General features: G+C 39.4%; 1 protein-coding gene across 1 annotated transcript in view; it reads right to left on the reverse strand.

Moving 5' to 3' along the window:
• SATB2 (SATB homeobox 2) overlaps positions 1 to 21,020 on the reverse strand; it is a 200,920-nt gene that overhangs the window by 29,413 nt on the left and 150,487 nt on the right. Inside the window, exon 9 of the mRNA XM_024124589.2 lies at positions 6,500 to 6,697. Coding sequence (XP_023980357.1) covers positions 6,500 to 6,697 — 198 coding nt within the window. The remainder of the gene's footprint in view (positions 1 to 6,499; positions 6,698 to 21,020) is intronic.

Here is a 21,020-nt window from a genome sequence, read left to right on the forward strand (position 1 = left end):
AACCACATAGCAGCAAGCTCAGAATTCCTGAACTTACAAAATAACCCATGGAAACACTGTGGTGGAAATATAATAAAGCAACAAAGCACAAACTACACAGACATGAACAGTTTGGCAAATGCTTCCCAATCAACCCCACTCAGTGACCTAGTCATAGCATGAGCAATGTCCTTTCTTCTCTACTGCACTGAGAGTGAAGTCAGAGGAAAGACTGAATGCCAAAAACGCCTGTGTTTTCATTCAGCTGGCGATCCTGGCTTCAGGCAAGAAGGCTCTTCGTCTCTGCTCCAGTTTTTCCAATTGTAAAATGGAGTTAGTAATAATGAATACCCTGACCTAACTAGTTTTTGATTCTAAGTTGAGGATATCCCCTCACTATAGGGCCTCAGGTCATAATAACCACTAGGGGTAAAATCACTACAACCACAAGAAACAATTTTGTCTGTAACCTTTTGAGGTAAATGGAATTTACTTCACCTTTTTCATGGAATGTTTTAGTTTGTCATACCACTTCATCTCACCTATGTTGGTCTTCTTTGCGCTATCCATACATGAACTAGAAATATTATGTACATTAGCATTTTGCAACATTTTTCGTTATTATTCCCCAAAGGAGCCTTTGTAGGCATTTTTTCCTAATCATTTCCCCTGCATCATGAAATTTTAATACCAGATATACAGAATATCTCTTTATGTACTATGTCCCTTTGGAGGGCAATAAACAACTGTAAACAAGATTGTCATGCCCCCAAGAATCAATTTTTACTCCCTGGGGCAATAGTGCCCCCACTGAGGGTCCATAGTGTAGGTGAATCTAGTTTGCAAAGTGTGTTCAGAGACTGGAAAATCACTTTTTAGACAGCAGGAACTTAAATGGGGGTTCGAAAGAGACTTGGAATATCAGAAGGAAAACTGGAGAATCGGGATAATTCCATATGACATCAAATCTACATCACCTGGAGAGAACTGAATTCCCAAGGAAAAAACATCTTGTTCTTCCAGGACCCCCAAGTCTCTGAGGCCGACTATACCCCTTAGCGGCCCCAAACCCAACTATAACCTAGCTTCATCCCTGAAGGGAAATTCCATCAAATATGCATTTCAAGGATTGTTAGGTGTTAAAATTATAAAAATAAATGGCACACAATGGCTACCATGGAAGAAATCAGAAGCACATGGCAAAGGCGTGTGTGGCTTTAGTGTGGCAGCTTCGGATGTAGGACTCGTTGGGCAAGCTGGCCTCACTGGGACAGGGTGACGGGACAGGAGCAGCCTAAGTGAACAAAGTGGATGGGACATATGCGCATGGAAACGTGGGCAGTGGGGATCCTGCAGCAGGATGGCAAGCGTGTGTCCTGAATAGAGTATGTCAGCTCCAGCCATGTGGCCCAGTGGGTCAGATCTTCTGGATTGTTACATGAAATCCAGATTTTAAATGAAATCTCCTAATTTCTAAATATGGGCTTGAATTTTTCAAACCTTTCATGGGCTTAAAAAAAAGAAACACATCTGTATGCAATATAAGACTACTAATTAGTAAACTATTTGCAAACAAAGGGCAAGAAAATTTTCCTTCCTTCTGTGAGAAAAGAGGCTCTGACTCTAAGGGACTTCTCAACATCACAGAAAGCATTGAATGGGGAGGGGGTGATTCCAAGCTCTTTCTTTTTCCAGTACATCTGTGGAGCCCTAATTTAAGAGACTATATCTGGTGAGTAATTATGCACAAGGGCCACCACTTCATATCTTTATAATTTAAGAAAAATTGGGGAATAGTGTACCCTAACTACTTAAAGAAATTAAAATGGCACCTTTCCGTGACCAGAAGTGGGGTGGACTTCTGTGTGAATTTTAATATGCTGCATCATCAGAGACTCTTAATAATCACTGATTTCACCCATATTTAACAATTTAATAACCTAAGGAGACAAAAGACCTGTATGCAGAAAACTATAAGACACTGATGAAAGAAATTAAAGGTGATACAAACAGATGGAGGGATATACCATGTTCTTGGATTGGAAGAATGAACATTGTGAAAATGACTCTACTACCCAAAGCAATCTACAGATTCAATTCAATCTCTATCAAACTACCAATGACATTTTTCACAGAACTAGAACAAAAAAATTCACAATTTGTATGGAAACACAAAAGCCCCAAATAGCCAAAGCAATCTTGAGAAAGAAAAACGGAGCTGGAGGAATCAGAGTCCCTGACTTCAGACTATACTACAAAGCTACAGTAATCAAGACAGTACTGGTACTGGCACAAAAACTGAAATACAGATCAATGGAACAGGATAGAAAGCCCAGAGATAAACCCATGCACCTATGGTCACCTTATTTTTGATAAAGGAGGCAAGAATATACAATGGAGAAAAGACAGCCTCTTCAATAAGTAGTGCTGGGAAAACTGGACAGCTACATGTAAAAGAATGAAATTGTGTATGGTGTTAGAACACTCCCTAACACCATATACAAAAATAAACTCAAAATGGATTAAGGACCTAAATGTAAGGCCAGACACTATAAAACTCTTAGAGGAAAACATAGGCAGAACACTCTATGACATAAATCACAGCAAGATTCTTTTTGACCCACCTCCTACAGAAATGGAAATAAAAACAAAAATAAACAAATGGGACCTCATGAAACTTAAAAGCTTTTGCACAGCAAAGGAAACCATAAACACGACCAAAAGACAACCCTCAGAATGGGAGAAAATATTTTAAAATGAAGCAACTAACAAAGGATTAATCTCCAAAATATACACACAGCTCATGCAGCTCAATATCAGAAAAACAAATAACCCAATCCAAAAATGGGCAGAAGACCTAAATAGACATTTCTCCAAAGAAGATATAGAGATTGCCAATAAACACATGAAAGGATGCTCAACATCACTAATCATTAGAGAAATGCAAATCAAAACTACAATGAGGTATCACCTCACACTGGTCAGAATGGCCATCATCAAAAAATCTACAAATGTAAAATAGATAGCTAGTGGGAAGCAGCCGCATAGCACAGGGAGATCAGCTCAGTGCTTTGTGACCACCTAGAGGGGTGGGATAGGGAGGGTGGGAGGGAGGGAGATGCAGAGGGAGGAGATATGGGATATATGTATATGTACAGCTGATTCACTTTGTTATAAAGCAGAAACTAACACAACGTTGTAAAGCAATTATATTCCAATAAAGAGGTTAAAAATTTTAAAATGGCGTGTTTCCTGCCTAATTAGACAAAATGTAACGTCATGAAACTAGTATTACCGACATATGAATTTTTAAATTCCTAAAACATGTAAGCAATTATATCTTCCTAAAATTTTAATTGATACAAAGGCACAAGTGAATCCCAACCCTGAGTCCAACAGCTTAACTTCTGGACAATTACAGACATTTTTAAGTAGTCTGGGACCTTTTTGAATACAGTCCTTCCCAAGTCACAGAGGCTGTGCTAACTCTATTCTCCAGTCTCAAGAGTTTTGCTGGTTAGTTCAAGTTCTCTTCATTTTTCATATCACGAAAGAGAAATACAGCATTCAAAGCAGTGTCACTGAGACGGGCATGACGTTAAAAAAAAAAAATGATGTATTGGAGACTTTCACAGTTGTTATGGGATCAAGGTCAATGGCTCAGACAAAGTCAGTGTAGAGAAAATTACCTTATTTGTAAACTCTTTAGCTAAGAGCTGAGTGATAAGAATAATCTTTTATAAAATAAATGAATTATCTTAGTGATATCAGAAGTTAATGTTAATAGCCACAGACTGCTTAAAACTAAAAAGGAAAATTACAGACTGACTCTTAGCCATTAAATATTGTCAGCACACTTTAGTTCTGACACACTAACATAAAAGGTAATAAAACTCATAATCAATTGTCTGTCTGCTTCTAAGATTTACTTTACTCAGAATGTTCAGTTAAAAGACAAAATATGACGTTAAATGTCATTTTAGCTACCTAAACACAGGGACCTCACAGAGATGAGAATTTCTGGACAAAGAATGGAGACAGGAATATACAAGAGCCATCATCCAAATGAAGGGAGGTCCTCATTTTAATGGAAAACAGGTATTAGTATTCTTATCTCAAACTTCTCTAAATTTTCAACTTTGTCATCATCCTATGATAAAAAGGAAATGCTACTAATGTCTATAATAAATCAATTTTTTTCACTCCTGTCTGTTTCTATCTTGCTTGGATTGACTAAGATGGACCCTGAATGAAAAGTCCACACAAAGTCAGTAGTTTCCTGAAGCTAGTCATTGGCCCTGTGTTGGTTCAACACAGAAGTTTGGATCAATTCACATCAAAATGAGAAAAACAAGGGTGATGGTGAGTTTTTCATATGACTGAATTTATACATTGGTAAGATCTTTTGCCTAAGGCTATCCTTTTCATTAATTTGTTTGTTATTTTATTGTATGAAATATATAAATAACAAATGTTGAGTGCCCATTGAATTCTTTTTTTTACTTAGACAATTTTATTAATTTTTATTTGTAAATATATTTTATAACAACTAATTTTAATGGTCTTTCTAATTCAGCCAAAATAATATTTTTAAAGTACATTCTATTTCAGTATTTGCTCTTACTTACATCATTTTTCTCTAACAGTTATCACAAAATATTTAATCTTCATATGTTTTATCACTCACCAATAATTACATTTTACCACATCTTTGTCTCCCTCTCTTCAGATACACACACACATACACACATTTTGACCATTTCAAAGCAAGTTTTAGATATTCATGATATTTTATTCCTATTAAAAAATGACTTTTTCTTATAAAACCAAAATTATCACACCTAATAAATGTCACATTGAAACAATATTATCTAATACTAAGCTCAAGTTAAAATTCCCCAGCCAAAATAATATTTTTAAAGTACATTCCATTTCAGTATTTGCTCTTACTTCCACCACCTTGAACTTTTTGAATATATTTATTTTCTAAAATAAAAGGTTGGTGAACCTACAATGTGCCCCTGTTTAATTTTAATTTCTACTAAATCTCAAAATCTAAAAACCACCGCTCCATGTGACTCAGCATGTTGGTCTAATTATCTATAAGGAGGTGCCCTGGTGTTTGGATGAGGCCCCAGCCAGGAAAGGACAAGAGAGGGAAGGATGGTCCTGAAGGGTAAGACTTGGGGCTCATCTCTGGGGAATGAGTCACCCAAGCACTAATCCAGAGCCTGGAGAGCAGGCTCTGCAACTTATTAACCAAGTACCCCTCTTTACCTCCCCTCTGAGTTCACTGTGGATATTATAAGAGACTCCTGCATGTGTACAGCTCTATGATCTGGGCGATTCACTCCATGACTTTGGAAAGTGACCAATGAGAGCATGAGAGCACTGACTGAGATGTCAATATGTGGATGAAAAGTGATATAATGGCCCCACTGGCTTCTGGCTTCTCCCCCGGGGATGTGAGGGTAGAGCAAGGGGAAAGGAGACAGGAAACCTCAGGCAGAGCATTTTACTGTGTCCTTTACCATCTCTCCTATGCTCTCTGATCAAGACCCCATGCCCCACACTTCCTTCATCCTCATCTTCCATTCTTCACACACATGTGCGCACGTGCATGCACTCCTGCCTCAACGGCCCCCTTCTTGCTACACACAGGAGATTCAGACAGGCCTTAGAGGATCCTCTTTGGTGGCAGTTGGGATTGGTGGTATTGGGCAGGAGGACAAGTCTCACAGTCCGACAAAACAATTTGTGGCACAACTCGAAGAGGTGTAACCGTAGAAACCCTCATTAATATTTCTTCCCGAAAGTAATTGACTTTAGACTACAGCAAGCGTCGGTAGTTAAGATCAATGACTCTCAGAAATAAATATTATTTCTCTCAGTGAGAGCAAAAATCTAAGCAAACAAAACATGCAACCCAAATGAAGATAGATTTCTAAAAGACAGGAAACCAAACACAGCAGGAACTCATCTAAAAAATACTAAGATCTGTCACAATTTCTCTCAAAGGTTCAACTGAGTTCAGTGGTATTCCCTAGCTCATGTGGATATTTCTTTTCCTCAGCCTAATGAAATATTCCTTGAGGAATTTTGGATCAATTCATTGGCGACTTCAGAGTTTTTTCTTTAGAAAGTGAACTGATGGAAACAATGAACTATGGTTTCCAATTGGGAGATTTAATTCTCCATGAGTTCTCTGGCTTCACAATCCCACAAGTAAAATGCTCTCAGGAAAGCAACTGCCTTTGGATTAGACTTCTCAGTCGTATGTGTGTGTGTGTGTGTGTGTGTGTGTGTGTGTGTGTGTGAGAGAGAGAGAGAGAGAGAGAGAGCATGTGTGCACAGGCACACACACACACACTGTGCCCACTGTGAAAACAGGGCCCTCTGTTTTGGGGGACATGGCATGAGACACTTTCCGAGGGGAGGTGATGTGGTGTGCCCCTTTGACCTTTCATGGCTACTGGCACCAACAGCTTTGTTCTGGTTTGTGGGAGAAGGGGACGCCCACCTGCACTGGCTCAGGGGGAAGCTGGACCACGTGCTGCATGCGCTCGCTGTGATGGTGCCTTGATTCCTCCTCATAAATCACATCCCTCTCGTGTTGGGGAAGGTTCAGGAAGCGACGGATGGTACAGAGGTTCTCCCAGAGGGTGCGGTTTTCTGGGCTGGGGTTCTCCTTCCAGCGGAGCAGTTCACACAGCCAGCCCTACAAACAGAGAAGGTCACTTGAATTAACCTGCAGAGTGTAGAACAGCAGAGGGCGGTTTGAGTGCAGTCAAGTACCACACGGGTTTATCATATTTTTACATCAAACTTGTTCCCACCAAACTGGGAAAATAGTGATACAGCCTGACAATTCTGAAAACCAACCAATGACCACGCATATAGTAACACCAATACCTGAGAATCTTTGGTCTTTATTAATTATCTTATCACCCTTCCTATTGAATACAGTCTCAATTAATTTACAGTTCCTTTGTAAAAGATACTCAAGGAAGATTGTAGCTCTCCAATTCTCAGAAAGGGTAATTCATGTTGGTCAGCAACAATTTTTAAAAATTACCCGATTGGATAGTACTCCATTCCAAGAAAAAAGTGAAGATGAACAAACATGTATTGCAAAATGGCAAATTCTAAAGAAGAAAAAAATACCTAAGTATAAATAGGGAGGAAATAGTCTCACAATTATCAATAACTCCTCCATAACAACCTTAGCTAGAATGAAAAACTGTATTCCTGCTCAATCTCTGAATGCCATGGGCTCCAGGCCCTTTTAACCATCACCTTCCTGCCTCAGCCACACCTGCAGGAAGGTAGGCAGTCGGACGGGTCACACCTGCAAATGTCTGCCTCCCAACTCTGGCATCCGGATGTTCTCTTGCAACTGCACAAGAAAGAAAATGTAATGCAAATAATGATGGATTATATGAAAATAATACAGAGGATGCTGTCAACATCGCTCACTGACTCATGTCAAAATATTTTACCCAGTAGCTTTCTAACCCATCATTTCCAAGCTACGTTGCTAATTTTAAAAACAAGAACTGTCCCACATCACGCCTCCTGCAAGAGTAAGAATTTTTCTAAAAAGGTGCATACATAAACACAAATGACTTTGTAAAAAATAAATCCCGAACCTCAACAAATTCTATATCATAACTTGTAAGCCAATGAAAGTTCCTGACACGCATTATAAAAACCCCTTATAATATCATAAGCTGTTGTTTGTCTAACTCTCCACTGTGTCTTCTGCCTTTACCCAAAAAAAGGCAAGATTTGATTATCTCCGCTGCATCAGCCAAGACAGCAACACCAGCTGTTCTCATTGTGCAGCTCTTCCTCGCGGCCTCCATGTTAATAACCTGATCATTCCATTTTCTCCTTCAACTGCCGGCTGCAGCACCGCAAAGAGACAAAAACCCAGGCCCATCTGCAGCAGCTGTAGGCACTGAACTGTGAAGCCACTGGGGATTTATAAACTAATCTGTAACACAACACTGCCTTGTTTTTACAAGTGAGAGGCCACATTTGTGCAGACCTGATCTTTTCTTGCAATAAACTGGGAGCTGGGGAGAGTTAGAGGGTTAGGAAGAATGAAAACAAGATATCTAATCATTTGCTTGGAAATGTTTTTCCAAGTATTTTCATAGATTTCTTTTTTTCCAACTCAATTGAGAGACAGGTAATGGTTGATTTTCAAGGTGCAACATATATGAAAATTGAAGACGATTAAATTTTTATCCCTATCAGGAAATAAATTATATTTTAAAAAATCTCCTAGTCTCAAAGTGTTTCCTCAAGGGTTTCTTGGTACAAAGCAAAGAATTCTTGAAATGGAAAACAAACCATCTGTGGAAAAAGTAAGCTCCTAGTTCTCTGTCTTTTCACAGATCTGAATAAGTCTCCAACTGAACTCTTTCAAATGTTTCAAACAGGTATGTTTAACATCTCCCAGGGGAGGCTACAGCATGGAGACCAATCGTTTAACAGAAAATAAAAACAAAAACCTGCATCTGTTAAAAGATGAAGTTCTGAGATACCCAGGCCTTAAGGAGGACAGCACCTGCTGTTCCGCATGAGGAGTGAATTGCATTGTGGGAAGCCACAGCTTGAAAGGAGACAGGTGACAGCTGAGTGGTATCTCCACTTATGATACTTGGAATGTCTCGCACAACATTCATTGCCGCATTTGATTTATATGCGCTGTTATAATCTGCACTCATTACAACCACTTACAACAAACTACAGACCTCGTTATGGACTGTGTGCTGTCTGCCATCAGTCTTTAAGAAGTGTAGTGCTCAATTTGCCCACTGACATGCAAGGTCCTGACCTTGAAGCTATTAGGGAGTGGATTAGACACAAGTGTGATCATGTGTGCAGACATAAGCAAATCAAATTAATTTCTGGCACAGGGAGGTAGGCAACAAGACCCTGTTCTTAGGGCACCAGAGAACTTCCTCAAATCCCTGATGGAGCTGAGCTAATAGCATGTTTAAGGGAACCCAGTTTTGAAGACGAAGCACATTCATGGTATTTAGAGGGTTATTAATCTAGTTTCCCCACAAAGTGTTTGCTTGGCTGATCAGATTAAGGGATGGAGCCTTCAACAGCGCACCCTCACCACAGCAGGCCCCAAGAAATCTGTGATACTTCACAGCCCTGGACATATTGCACCATGTGTACCCAGCTGCTTCAATAATTAGCTTATGAATGTATCAGCTGGTTCTGTGATTTTTATAAATAATAACTAACCTACTGAGCAGAAACATTGTCAAGAGCCTTACAGTGGCACAAAACTGCAAGGTGCTCCTAACTCTAACTTGCTCTTCTACTAAATGCCGATATTCCCTGCTGGTGGAGCTCCTCTGATGCCGTCTATAAATATTGATTCTGCATGGGAAATGGCAGTGTATTTTTGTCAGTTTTCTTCACGGCAGCCATGATTCGCTTTCCCCTCACTCTGACTCACTTGCTCACTCCACGGGTCTGTACGCTTATCTCCCGGAAATCTATTCTTCCACCTCACTTCCCATCTCACCCTCCATCTTTTTATTCACATGATCCTTCCACCAGCCCACTTGGGATGCTTATCTCTGTTTTCTCAATAGTGTCTCTTATTAGCTTGTTTGGTGGCTAATGAATTGCCAGAAAGTGCCACGCTATTGCCTGAACACACACATATGTAACCGAGTGAACCCATCACAGAAGAGATAAAGAGTCCCCACATTGGGATTTTTTTCATTTATATAATTTTTGCATGCCATCCAAGAAAGTTTTGCAGTATCAGGCAAAAAAAAAAAAAAGTGTAAATGTCAAATAAAACAGTGACAGATGACAGTATTCTCTATTGAATAGCACTGTTTCTGTCATGCATGTTCAATGGGAACTCATGAATTATTAATAAACAAATCTCCTTTTTCTGTTAAAATCTCAAGTAGGTTTTTTGTTGTTACTCCCTATGTGTTATGTGGAGCATTCCAGGAGAATTATTTTCATTTTGGAGATGCTGATACAGAAGTTCATCTGATTTCCAGCCTTGGCCAGCCTTGTGAGCGGGCACCAGGAACTGTGGTGTATATACCTAGCTGTGATTTCTCTTTTAGTCTGGCTGTAAGCTTTGACCAAAGGTTGGCTGAATATTCATATAGTCAGTTTTGCATTTTTAGTATGGGAAAACTGAGGCAAAGTAAGTTACATGTGCCAGAGCACAGCTAGGAAGCACAGAATATTCAATTTAGAGACCAAACTGCTAAGTTCCTGCTCTGACATTAAATTACTGGGTGACCTTTGGATAAGTGGTTACCCTCTTGGATCTTCTGGAAGCTTAACTATAAAAGAAGGGGTTTACAAAAGATGATCTCTTAAGTTCCCTTCCAGGTCCACATTCCATGATCTATTACCTTGTTTGTCAGAAACAACAGATAATGATTAGCCATCAGGGTCAAAGTACAAAGAATAAAGCCACCTTGGTCAAGTGATCAAGGTCAACATCACCAGTGATGACATATTCACAACCATGAACTCTGTGATATGATTCACTGCAAAGGACACAACATAGTATCTGAGGTCTTGCCCAAAATGCAAAACCTCAGTCCAATCATGACAAACCCTACCTGAGAGATTTTCAACAAAATAACCAATCAGTACTCTTTAAAAGTGGCAAGATCATAAAAAAAAAAAAAAAAAAAAAAAAAGGAAAGACTGAAGAATGGTCACAGACTGCAGAAAACTAAGGATAAATAACTAAACGCAATATGGTTCCTGACTGAGATCCTGGCACAAAAAAAATGGACATTAGTGGAAATACTATTAATATTTAGTATAATGTTAATTTTAAAAATTAGTGAAATTAGAATAAAGTTTTCAGTTTAGTTAATGTATTGAAACAATGCTAACTTCCTGGTTTTGAGCATTGCACTATGGTGATGTGGCTGTTACATTAGGGGAAGCTAGGTGAGAAATATATGGAAACTGTACTATTTTCCAAAATCTGTGAGTCTAAAATGTGTTCAAAATAAAAAGTTAAAAAAAAATACAGAGAGTACCTGGAACTTACATAGGAAAATGTACATGGAACCTAAGTATAATGATGTTAAGGAATTTATGATTAAAACACTTTTACCTTCAAAATCTGAACCCAGAGAAAGAATGTAAGTTCAAAGGCTACATCCTTGTGATCAATGGATAAAGAGTTCCCAAGCATTCAGGGCATAAGCAAATAATACCTATTAACATCTCATTTTAGTCATCTCATCAGCCTCTTAAATATATTAAATATATTTCCCTCAGTAGAAAAAACAACTCTGACCACCTTTGCCCAACTATGCAGGTGAGGTGACACTCACACCAGTCAAGATATATTTTGTTTACAATCCACATGTTCCTACAAAGTTGTACGTCAATCTAAATTTACAAAGCAAATAATGTTGTAAATGTATTAGGAATCCTTACTACTTGAAGAAAGGTATCATTATTTCTTTTTGAAAGATGAATAATAACCCCATAGTTTATCTTTTAGTAAATGGATAGTTTTATTGAGGATTTACTTAAATGAGACACCTCTAGTTCACAATTCAAGAGCATTAGAAGAGGCAACAATAAGAACCACAATTTGCTCCTGTTTTTCCTTCATGGTCTCATCTCCCCTCAATTTCCCCATGGACCTTGTCCTCCGGCCACTGTGAATTACTCACAGTCCCTGAATAGGCTTGGTATATTCCCATCTTCATGCTTTTGCTCATGTTACTCTCTTTCCTGGAAAATCTCACTCAACCCTCTACCCCCACTATGAGAAGTTGTACTTCAAGGCTCAGCTGACATGGTCTCACCTGATCTCTTATAAGAATTGCTTACTCACTCCTGCATAATCTGAAAGCATGTTGCTTATACCTTTTCACAATTTGATGATTATTTTTGTTACTGCTGGGCATGCCTGCACCCCTATCAGAACAGTCAGCTTCTTAATAGGGGTGGAGGGAAATTGTTGATTTCTTACTCACTTTAGCATTTTCAGACCAGGGTATGGTTTCTTGCACATAATAGATGTTCAATAAATGCTCAATAGATTGAATTGAAATTATTAGAGTACATAGAAATTAGCCCAGACGAATGTTTCATGGCCTCAAATTAAAAGAGTTAGTGTTGGGGCAGAGCACTAGTTTTCAAAAGCAACCCTGTCAACATTCTGAGGGCTCTTTTCCCCCCATCTCTAATGCATGAATAAGATAAAGAAAAGAGGGTGATCCAATTTACCACATTATATAAATGCAAACAGTGACAGAGGTCTCTCAGAACATTAGTTTATAAGCTTGTACTGATCACCCATCTACTGTGGGCCATGCTTTTTACTTAAAAGGTTAATTGAGATCACCAAAGGGTAAGTAGGTAATTCTGACCATGAAGTTCAGGGAATATGTGATCACAGAGAACAGGACTCATAAGGTGGGCCTTGAAAGATAAAGATGAATTTCACCAGATGGGGAGAGGAAGTGATTGGAATCACATTCCAAGCAGAGATAACATTATCAGCAAATGCAGGGGCTTATAACATTATCACATTCAAGGAATCAGAAACAACTCTGTGTGGCTAAAGCACAGTCTAGAAATGGAGGTGGGGGTCAGGTCATAAAGAATACCATGCAAAGAAATTTCATCTTAATCCTATGGGCCATGGGAGTCATTGAAGGCTTTTAAACTGACACGACAAAGAATTCTTTTCTTTCTTCTTTCCTTTCCCTTCCTACTTTCCTTCCTTCCTTCCTTTTTAACAAGAAGTTCTTGGAGAAAAGACTATGATAAAGTCAAGAACACCACTTACCCTAGCCTAGATATCTTTTCTTTTCAGAGTGAAATCATGTTGCTGGGTATCAATGAAGGCCCACAGCGGCCTGCTAGTGGTAAATTACATACTTGGTAAGCTTCATCTTCCAGAAGTTTTCATTCTTAAAAAAATGACATATATCATAAGCACCAAACTATATCAATCATTTAAAAAAATCTATTCTCATCATTTTAACCATTTTCGTGTGTGTGTGAGTGTGTACGCTGTTGTTGTTCAAATGAGAATTTGTAAGGCTCTCTCACATTGAAAATGAATGAGGAAAGACAGTATCTATTACACTTATAAAAATATTGAAAGGTTTAAAAATTCAAGTAGATAATAAATGAGTGACATATTCTCCAAACTACACACCAAATGCTGAGACTATTCAAATGAACAAGGAGGTCTTTCAGAAAACAATAATACAGCCCAGGGTCTGAATTTGGAGCCCATCAGATATGGGTTTGAATCCTAGCTCCAAGCCTTAGGTTTAAGTGATGGGGGAGGGGAAGGAGATGGAAAGAGTGGGGTTCCTGTCCGTGGTACTGAAATTTCATTGTGTACTAAGTTACTTGTTTTCCTACCCCAAGACACAGGTAATAACTCCAACGTGTCTCTGTTCCCATATTTTTTCCTTTAAAAAGAAAATTAAGTTCTGTGTTAGTGACAAATTTCCTAGTTTTTATAATATTTCAAAACGAATACAAACCAGGACTTGCTAAGAAACAAATGCAAGGTCATAGTCTGCTCTGATCTCCAAAAAGAGATGTAGTAAATACGTTTGTTCCTGTTAAGTAAGGTTGTACTGGCCTTGAAGGGAAGGCCTTGTCACAGTCCTTACTGATCCCCCTGATGTACCTATCACAGAGCTGATGAGTGAACTCAATCTACAAATAGTAAGAAGCCCCCTCCCCCTCTGCCCATCTAGGAACCCCAATGAATGATTAAGTCGGCAAATGAACAGTTCTTCAGGAGAATGACACAAGTCTTCTTGCAACAGAAATGTAAAAGGCCATTTACTCACCCACATCTTCAATACAGAAAATGTCAGCATATGTAACCAAAAGGAAATGTTTTCTGAGCGACTCAAAAGAAAATTCATATTATTAACCACACGCAGTTCACTTTCTAAACGGAAGCACATAAAGTCCCCAAACAAACTTTTGTAACTGTGAAAGAATTTCTCTTCAGCTGGTTGAGAATCTTCTGAAGTGTGAAATGAGCCAGATAATATTCAGCTCTTGTTTCTTAGTCACCGAATTCTCCTTTCATGAATCCAATAAGTGTCTATTAAAATAAATAAACCCCCTAATGATTCAAGATAACCTAATCAAGAAAACTGAAATGGATAAAAGGCTAAACTGCAAGGGAGACTTGTCAAGGGCTTCAATGAATCCCTGAAGAGGAGGTCATCTAAACCTGAAAAAAGATTTGTGCTGAGCATTTGGTTACAGTTCAAGGTTAATTATTTTATACCTTGAATGTAATAAGTAAAAATGATCTGCTTCTTTTTTTATTTCTCAAAATTGTACACTAAGTTCTAAACTGTATTTTCACGGGGACTAATTTTCAGCGGTATCTGGGCATGTGTCTCACATTTCTATGGATGTGTTTGTAAAGAGTGAATCTGTAATTGAGAGTAATGAAAATTTTACTTCTGAACAACTCCTTAACCTCTGTTATAAAGGGCCCAAGTCAAGAGGGGATTTCATAAAATCGTGTTGCCTTCCTTACCGTAGAAATACGGGATATACATAGCTATATAATAGTACAGAGATTTCGTATGACTTTATATAAGTATGTACACATATACATATACACATAGATGGGAACATGTACCTGAAAAACACCATCCATATCTGTCAAAAAGAATGAATCTGGAGTCTTCTCTACTTAAATACTAGCAAGATATTAACAGCAAAATGTACTAGACTAAAATATCAAGGAGAAAACAACCGAAACATTTCTAGTCCCTGACTTCAGGTCCAAATTCCAGCATACCTATGATACAAAACTATATATTATGCACACTGCCTCAAAAACTCATAGGTGCAGTGGGGAGAAAAAGCAGACACAGCAGAAAACCAGGCATAAGACTTGTATGAAAGATCAGGGCTGGGACTGGAGTGAGGCAAGCAAGCGAATAACGTGCAAGATTTAAGGAATGTGACCCTGAAAGCCTGTGCCTCCTTGAATTTTGCACCCGAAGACCTAGCAAGCCTACATGCCTAACCCTAGTCTTGGCCCTGTGAAAGCAAGGTGATCTTTTTTTTGTTTTGGCTGCGTTGGGTCTTTGTTGCTGCACGCGGGCTTTCTCTAGTTGCAGCGAACCGGGGCTACTCTTGGTTGCGGTGCGCAGGCTTCTCATTGCGGTGGCTTCTCTTGTTGCGGGGCACGGGCTCTAGGCGCACGGGCTTCAGTAGTTTCAGCACGCAGGCTCAGTAGTTGTGGCTCACGGGCTCTAGAGCACAAGCCCAGTAGTTGTGGCGCACGGGCTTAGTTGCTCCGCGGCATGTGGGATCTTCCGGGACCGGGATCAAACCCGTGTCCCCTGCATTGGCAGGAGGATTCTTAACCACTGCGCCACCAGGGAAGTCCCGAGCAAGATGATTAAACGGTCGCTACAGCAAAACAGTAGGAACCACTCACAGGCACCAACATTCTCCAACTGTAAGAACCATGGTTTAACTCAATGTCATCTTTGAAAGAGGGCTGGAGAGTTCAGAAAGATGGCTTTTAGTATGTCAGCCTGATTTGCTTCAAAGTCAAATGCACGTTCCTAAAGGTGCCATGTCATGAACAGGCAAAATGATGCAACTCAAGGGTTTGTGCAGTACATAAAAATGTGCTTAAAACCAGTACAGAAACTTTAGCAATGGATAAAGGTATATGACATTTTATGAACTGCATACAAACTGTAATTAACCTTCATTGATATCTAATTATGGTTTCCCATAAAGGCTAGTTTTAGGGCATGAAACGTTAACATAATTAATTGCAGGAGTGGTAAAAAGAACCCAATTCCTCATTATAAGACTGACGTAAAAACTGAGATCTTGCGGGAATTTCTGTTGATCACTTCTCAAAAGAATCTAATCCTTTGAATTATGCTGAGAGCTAAAGGAAGAAAGTGAAGGGTTCAACTTGACGCTTAGGCATCACTGTACTGACTGCCCACTTAGTTTGGCATTTGAGAATATTGAGAAGCCTAATTTCTTCACTACTTGGTATAACAGTTTTTTTAAAATGGTAACTGTAGTGTAAATATATTAATTTTTTTTCATTTGAATTTGGTGGACAGACCTGACATTGTAGTATACATGCCCCAGTTGACAAGAGTAGAAACTGCTTTTTGATAGGTTGTCAAAATGTGTTCCAAAGAAACCTGCCCAGCAGCAAGGGGCAGCTACTCAGTCAAGGCCACATGCCTCATTTTAGTTTGCCTTACACGCTGAAGACAAGACAACAAAAGCAAAAGCATTGCGAGTGAGACTTAGACCACCAACTCATCACCAACTGGCATCATACGGCCAGTTTTTCCTGTCACTTTTTATACCAGAGACTGGGATAATCAAACCTTTATTTCTAATAGCCTGAGCAACCCCAGCCCCAATAAAGCCATCTCCATAAAGAGAACTTAATAAATAAGGTAACTGTCAAACCACTTTTTGTGCAAAGTGGCAAAAACGATCCTTGGGCAATAGTTTCTAAAGGCTAAGAAACAAAATAATGAGACTGAAGATATTTTATAATTCATAAATTTACTCTCCCACATGAAAAGTTGACCTTAAGAAAATTATTATAGTTTTAACTTGTCTTATTACAGTGTGATCCCAACTAGGATATAAACACCCATGTGCAAACCCACACTTACACATTAGAAGACTCTAAAAGGTTAACGGCAACTATCTCTGGATTGTGGAATTATGGGTGATTCATGTTTTTGCCTTTACACTTTTCTTCATTTTTCTAAATTTTTAAAAATGAAGCTGGGGCATGCAGGTGACAGTTCGGGGGTGCGTGGTCTCTTCTTGTCGCGTGCAGGGGAGCCAGACCAGACCACTAGCTTGGGACCTGCCTGCGGGAGCCCTAGCTTCACTTTCAGGGGCCCAACTCATGGGAGAGGGAGAGGGAGACGTGGGAGGTTCCAGTTGTTCAGGGTTTTGTTTTGTTTTGTTTTTGTTTATTGTAAATGTTTTATATTTGCCAAAACTGTAGTCAGCTGAGTCATTTAAAATGTCTTAGGTGAGGGTATAGGGGCTGGGACCCTTGGGCATTGCTGGCAAGGAGGTCAATTGGAATGTAAACACCATCATTTTTAATATGGAAGGATTGGAAACAATTTACACATCCACCAAAGGAAGAGAGTCAAATAAATCATGGTGCATCCATTCCATTGAATACTATACAGCAGCTTAAAAGAAGAAGCGGCTCTGTGTGCTGATGTGGCAAGATCTTTGAGATTTATAAGAAAAAAATCAAGCAGAATCACATGTAAAGTATGCTAGTCATTTGTGCATAGGGACAAAAAAAGTATATACATTTGTGTTTCCAAAGATAGAGAAATGTTAGCAGTGGCTGCCTCTAAGGATGGCTAAGGGGGTGAGGGATGGAGGAAAACTATTCACTGTATACGCTTCTGTTTCTTTTTGAAGCTTGTACGATGAACATATGCTACCTATTCAAAATAAATAACATTAAAGAAGAAAAGAAATGCCTTTGAGAATTAAAAATAAAAACTACAAAATAAAACGAGGATGTTTTACTTAAGTACTCATAAAATAGAAGCTATTTCTTTAAAAAGGAAATATGTACAACTAACTTGTGCCTGGGATATTTTTAAGAAGAGACACAAAAGCAAAGATTAATATAGTAACCCATGATTGAATGAAAAAAATATGTTAGCACATATACTGAATGTGATATAAACTCCAATAGCAAAGAGTGATAAAAGGAAGGAAACAAACCGAATAATATACCAATTATTTTTCTTTATGTACAGCTGTCTGTCTTTATTTTTCCTTATAAAAGGATCTGCCATGAAGAGCTGTATATATTTTTTTCTAGTTTATTTATTTTAACATCTTTATTGGAGTATCATTGCTTTACAATGGTGTGTTAGTTTCGGCTTTATAACAAAGTGAAGCAGCTATACATATACATATATCCCCATATCTCTTCCCTCTTGCGTCTCCCTCCCTCCCACCCTCCCTATCCCACCCCTCTAGGTGGTCACAAAGCACCGAGCTGACCTCCCTGTGCTATGCAGCTGCTTGCCACTAGCTATCTATTTTACATTTGGTAGTGTATATATGTCCGTGCCACTCTCTCACTTCGTCCCAGCTTCCCCTTCCCCCTCCCCGTGTCCTCAAGTCCATTCTCTATGTCTGAAAGACCTGTATATTTTAAATCATTTAGCCTGTTAAGCAAGATCATCTGTAAGGAGATATTTTACAATAAAGAAGAATGTCCATAAAATCTGAGTCTGTAATCTACATCTAAAGCTTAAGAAGCCTTCTATTTAGGATTATAACCTGTTAAGTCAGTAGGTGAGAACACAGAATTTTTTTTTTTTTTTTTTTTTTTTTTTGGTGAGACAGTGATAAGGAATAAAGGCCAGTCAGTACACAAAATCTATTTAATCCTAACGTACGTAAAGCATAGAACACATTGAAATCCAATCACCATGAAGAACACAGCTTCTATGGAGGAAATGATTTCAGAATTGTATATTGAGGGCCAGAAACTCCTTCTCCCCAGACGCGGTGGGATCACAATTGTGCCTCCCTCCCTCTTCTGTAGTAGGAGTGAGGACTCCCCCATTCCCGATCCCAGTGGTAGCTCCTGCAGCCCGTGGGCCTGGGAAGGTGTGCGTGGCAGGGAGGAGAACTGGAGGATTGGCAGGGGTCTTTAAATCTTGGTGGAGATGAGGGCATCTCCAATGAAATCTCATCAGAGACCCCTCTGGGTCCATTTATTCCCAGATCACTCCCTTTCTTTTATCCCAGAAGACTCTGGGGTTGGCCCTTTCATTACCACCAACTGAGCTTTACAACCAGGTTGTCTATTTCTCCTTTTTGCAATGTCTCAGATTCTCTCTACCTTCCTAATATAGAAAGCAAGACGCCACACCCGCCAAAAAAAAAAAGGAAGAAACTAAAGAAAAGAAAAAAGAAAGCAAACCCAGTGCCCTTCTAATATTTTTGTTCATTTGTTTGTTTTTATTTTTTTAATGGGGGCAAGGTAGAACAGGGATTAAAATAAGTCCCTTCCCATTCCTCTACCTACTCTGTTTTCACCCAGACCTAGTAGGAAAAGACAGTCATATATGTAGAGTTGGGTCTTTGGGTATACAAATAACAAAGAAAGTTTCCCTCTCTTTTCAAAAGAAAACCAGCCTTGGATGACCCTCAGCAGTCCATGAGCTGAATACTGTAAGCAATATAAAAAAGAGAAGAGGGCAGGCGAGAAACAGTGAATTAATGTCTGGGGAAGGGGACAACTGATGTCGAAGGAAAGAAATGTGGCTGAATATGCTGTCACAAGGCACATGGCCGGCCCTGGAGGACTGCAGTGAGGGGGCCCACCGTCACTGTGTTTGCCCCCTACCGGATTCCACTGCCCAGATCACATTTGATAAGCTGCAGCTGGGGAGGAAAGGGGAAAGTAACCCTACAGAATTTGAGTAAGAGGGACAGGGAGATTACAAGAAGCTATCAAGGGACAAAGAGTTCCCATAGCCACTTAAATTGCATGCTGGGGCACTCGCTCCCTGGAGGTCCTCTGTATGTAAGGGCCACACCGAAGGTGCGCAGAAAATGCCATATGCCTTTGCACTATGGCTCCTACTGAGGGCTCCCACTCCTAGTTCACAGAGAACAACCATGGACCATAGTACCTCCTATCCCATGAAGACCAATAATCTGAATATTTTGCAGAAAGAAAAGGAAAGCAGTCTTCAGAACACACACACACACACACACACACACACACACACACACACACACACACCACCTAAAATTGATCCTAAATTGAAAACGAAGCAAAAGTAAAAGGTGAAATGTGCATAAGCATACTTTTCCCTCTTACACACACACACACACAACACCTAAAATTGATCCTAAATTGAAAACGAAGCAAAAGTAAAAGGTGAAATGTGCATAAGCATACTTTTCCCTCTTATTTTTACCCCTGCTTTACTTTTTTGAGTTCTCTCCCATGAAGAAAGGGGCAAGGGTCAGACAGGAGGCACTCAATGGAATCAGATGATGGACTGGCCTGGCCATGACAAAGGAGCTGAAGCCCAATTAAAGGAACAGGTGGTCTACGACCCTACAAATGCGCCCTGATGTAACCCACCCACTAAGAAAACACACACTTTCCAGTAATACTATTTTCCCCAACAGGACCACAGGCAAAACCGCAAACGTGCGTCACTCCTTCAGTTCCTTTTCTGAACCCCTCTTCCAACTGTGCCTGTTCCCTAAACACTTACAGCCCTCAAGGTCCATCTTGGCCCACCAACCTTAATCTCTAAAAATTTCCTCCCTTTTTCCTACTCTTCATTCAAAGCGTGCCTAACACACAGGCAGTGTTAGGTATTATTCTTAGTATGGTGACAGTAATTCACACCACACAGTGAATGAGATTTTATGAGGGTTTCCTTTCTATTTTAAAAGACATTTAAAATGGAAGGGGAGGGGTTACTATATATGTTTGCACTGGGCCTCCCAGGCTCCAAACCCACTACAGTTCACAAGAGTTCCTGTTAAAGGTTCTCCTAATTTCACCTCCAAGAGAATGGAGCGCCCTTGTGCTTCGTCTGCCTTCTCAGCCACTCCATACACACACACACACATCTTATGGATACACACCAAATACATGTGCAAAGTACCACATCAATTGATTTTCACTAAGTATGCTTTTTATCAAGCAAATGCTGGTAGTGCTTACAAAGTAGAGTGAATAACTTATGTTAAATTGCCTTTGAAACTGTCAGTTAAGTTCATTTTGTTTGGCAATGCCATTTTTAAAAAACTTAATGCCTGATTTGCAAATCTAGTCAGCTACTTACAAATAAAGTTCCCTATTCATAAATGAGAATGAAATCATTGTCCCAAAGGAAAAAAGAAAAACAAAGCACCTTATCCCCATTTAGGCTCAATCTCATCCTTTAGCATATTAATTCCTAGCACTATGTTTTCCT

Source organism: Physeter macrocephalus, chromosome 2, assembly GCF_002837175.3.
Source record: "Physeter macrocephalus isolate SW-GA chromosome 2, ASM283717v5, whole genome shotgun sequence".
In the NCBI taxonomy this organism is placed as follows: Eukaryota; Metazoa; Chordata; class Mammalia; order Artiodactyla; family Physeteridae; genus Physeter; species Physeter macrocephalus.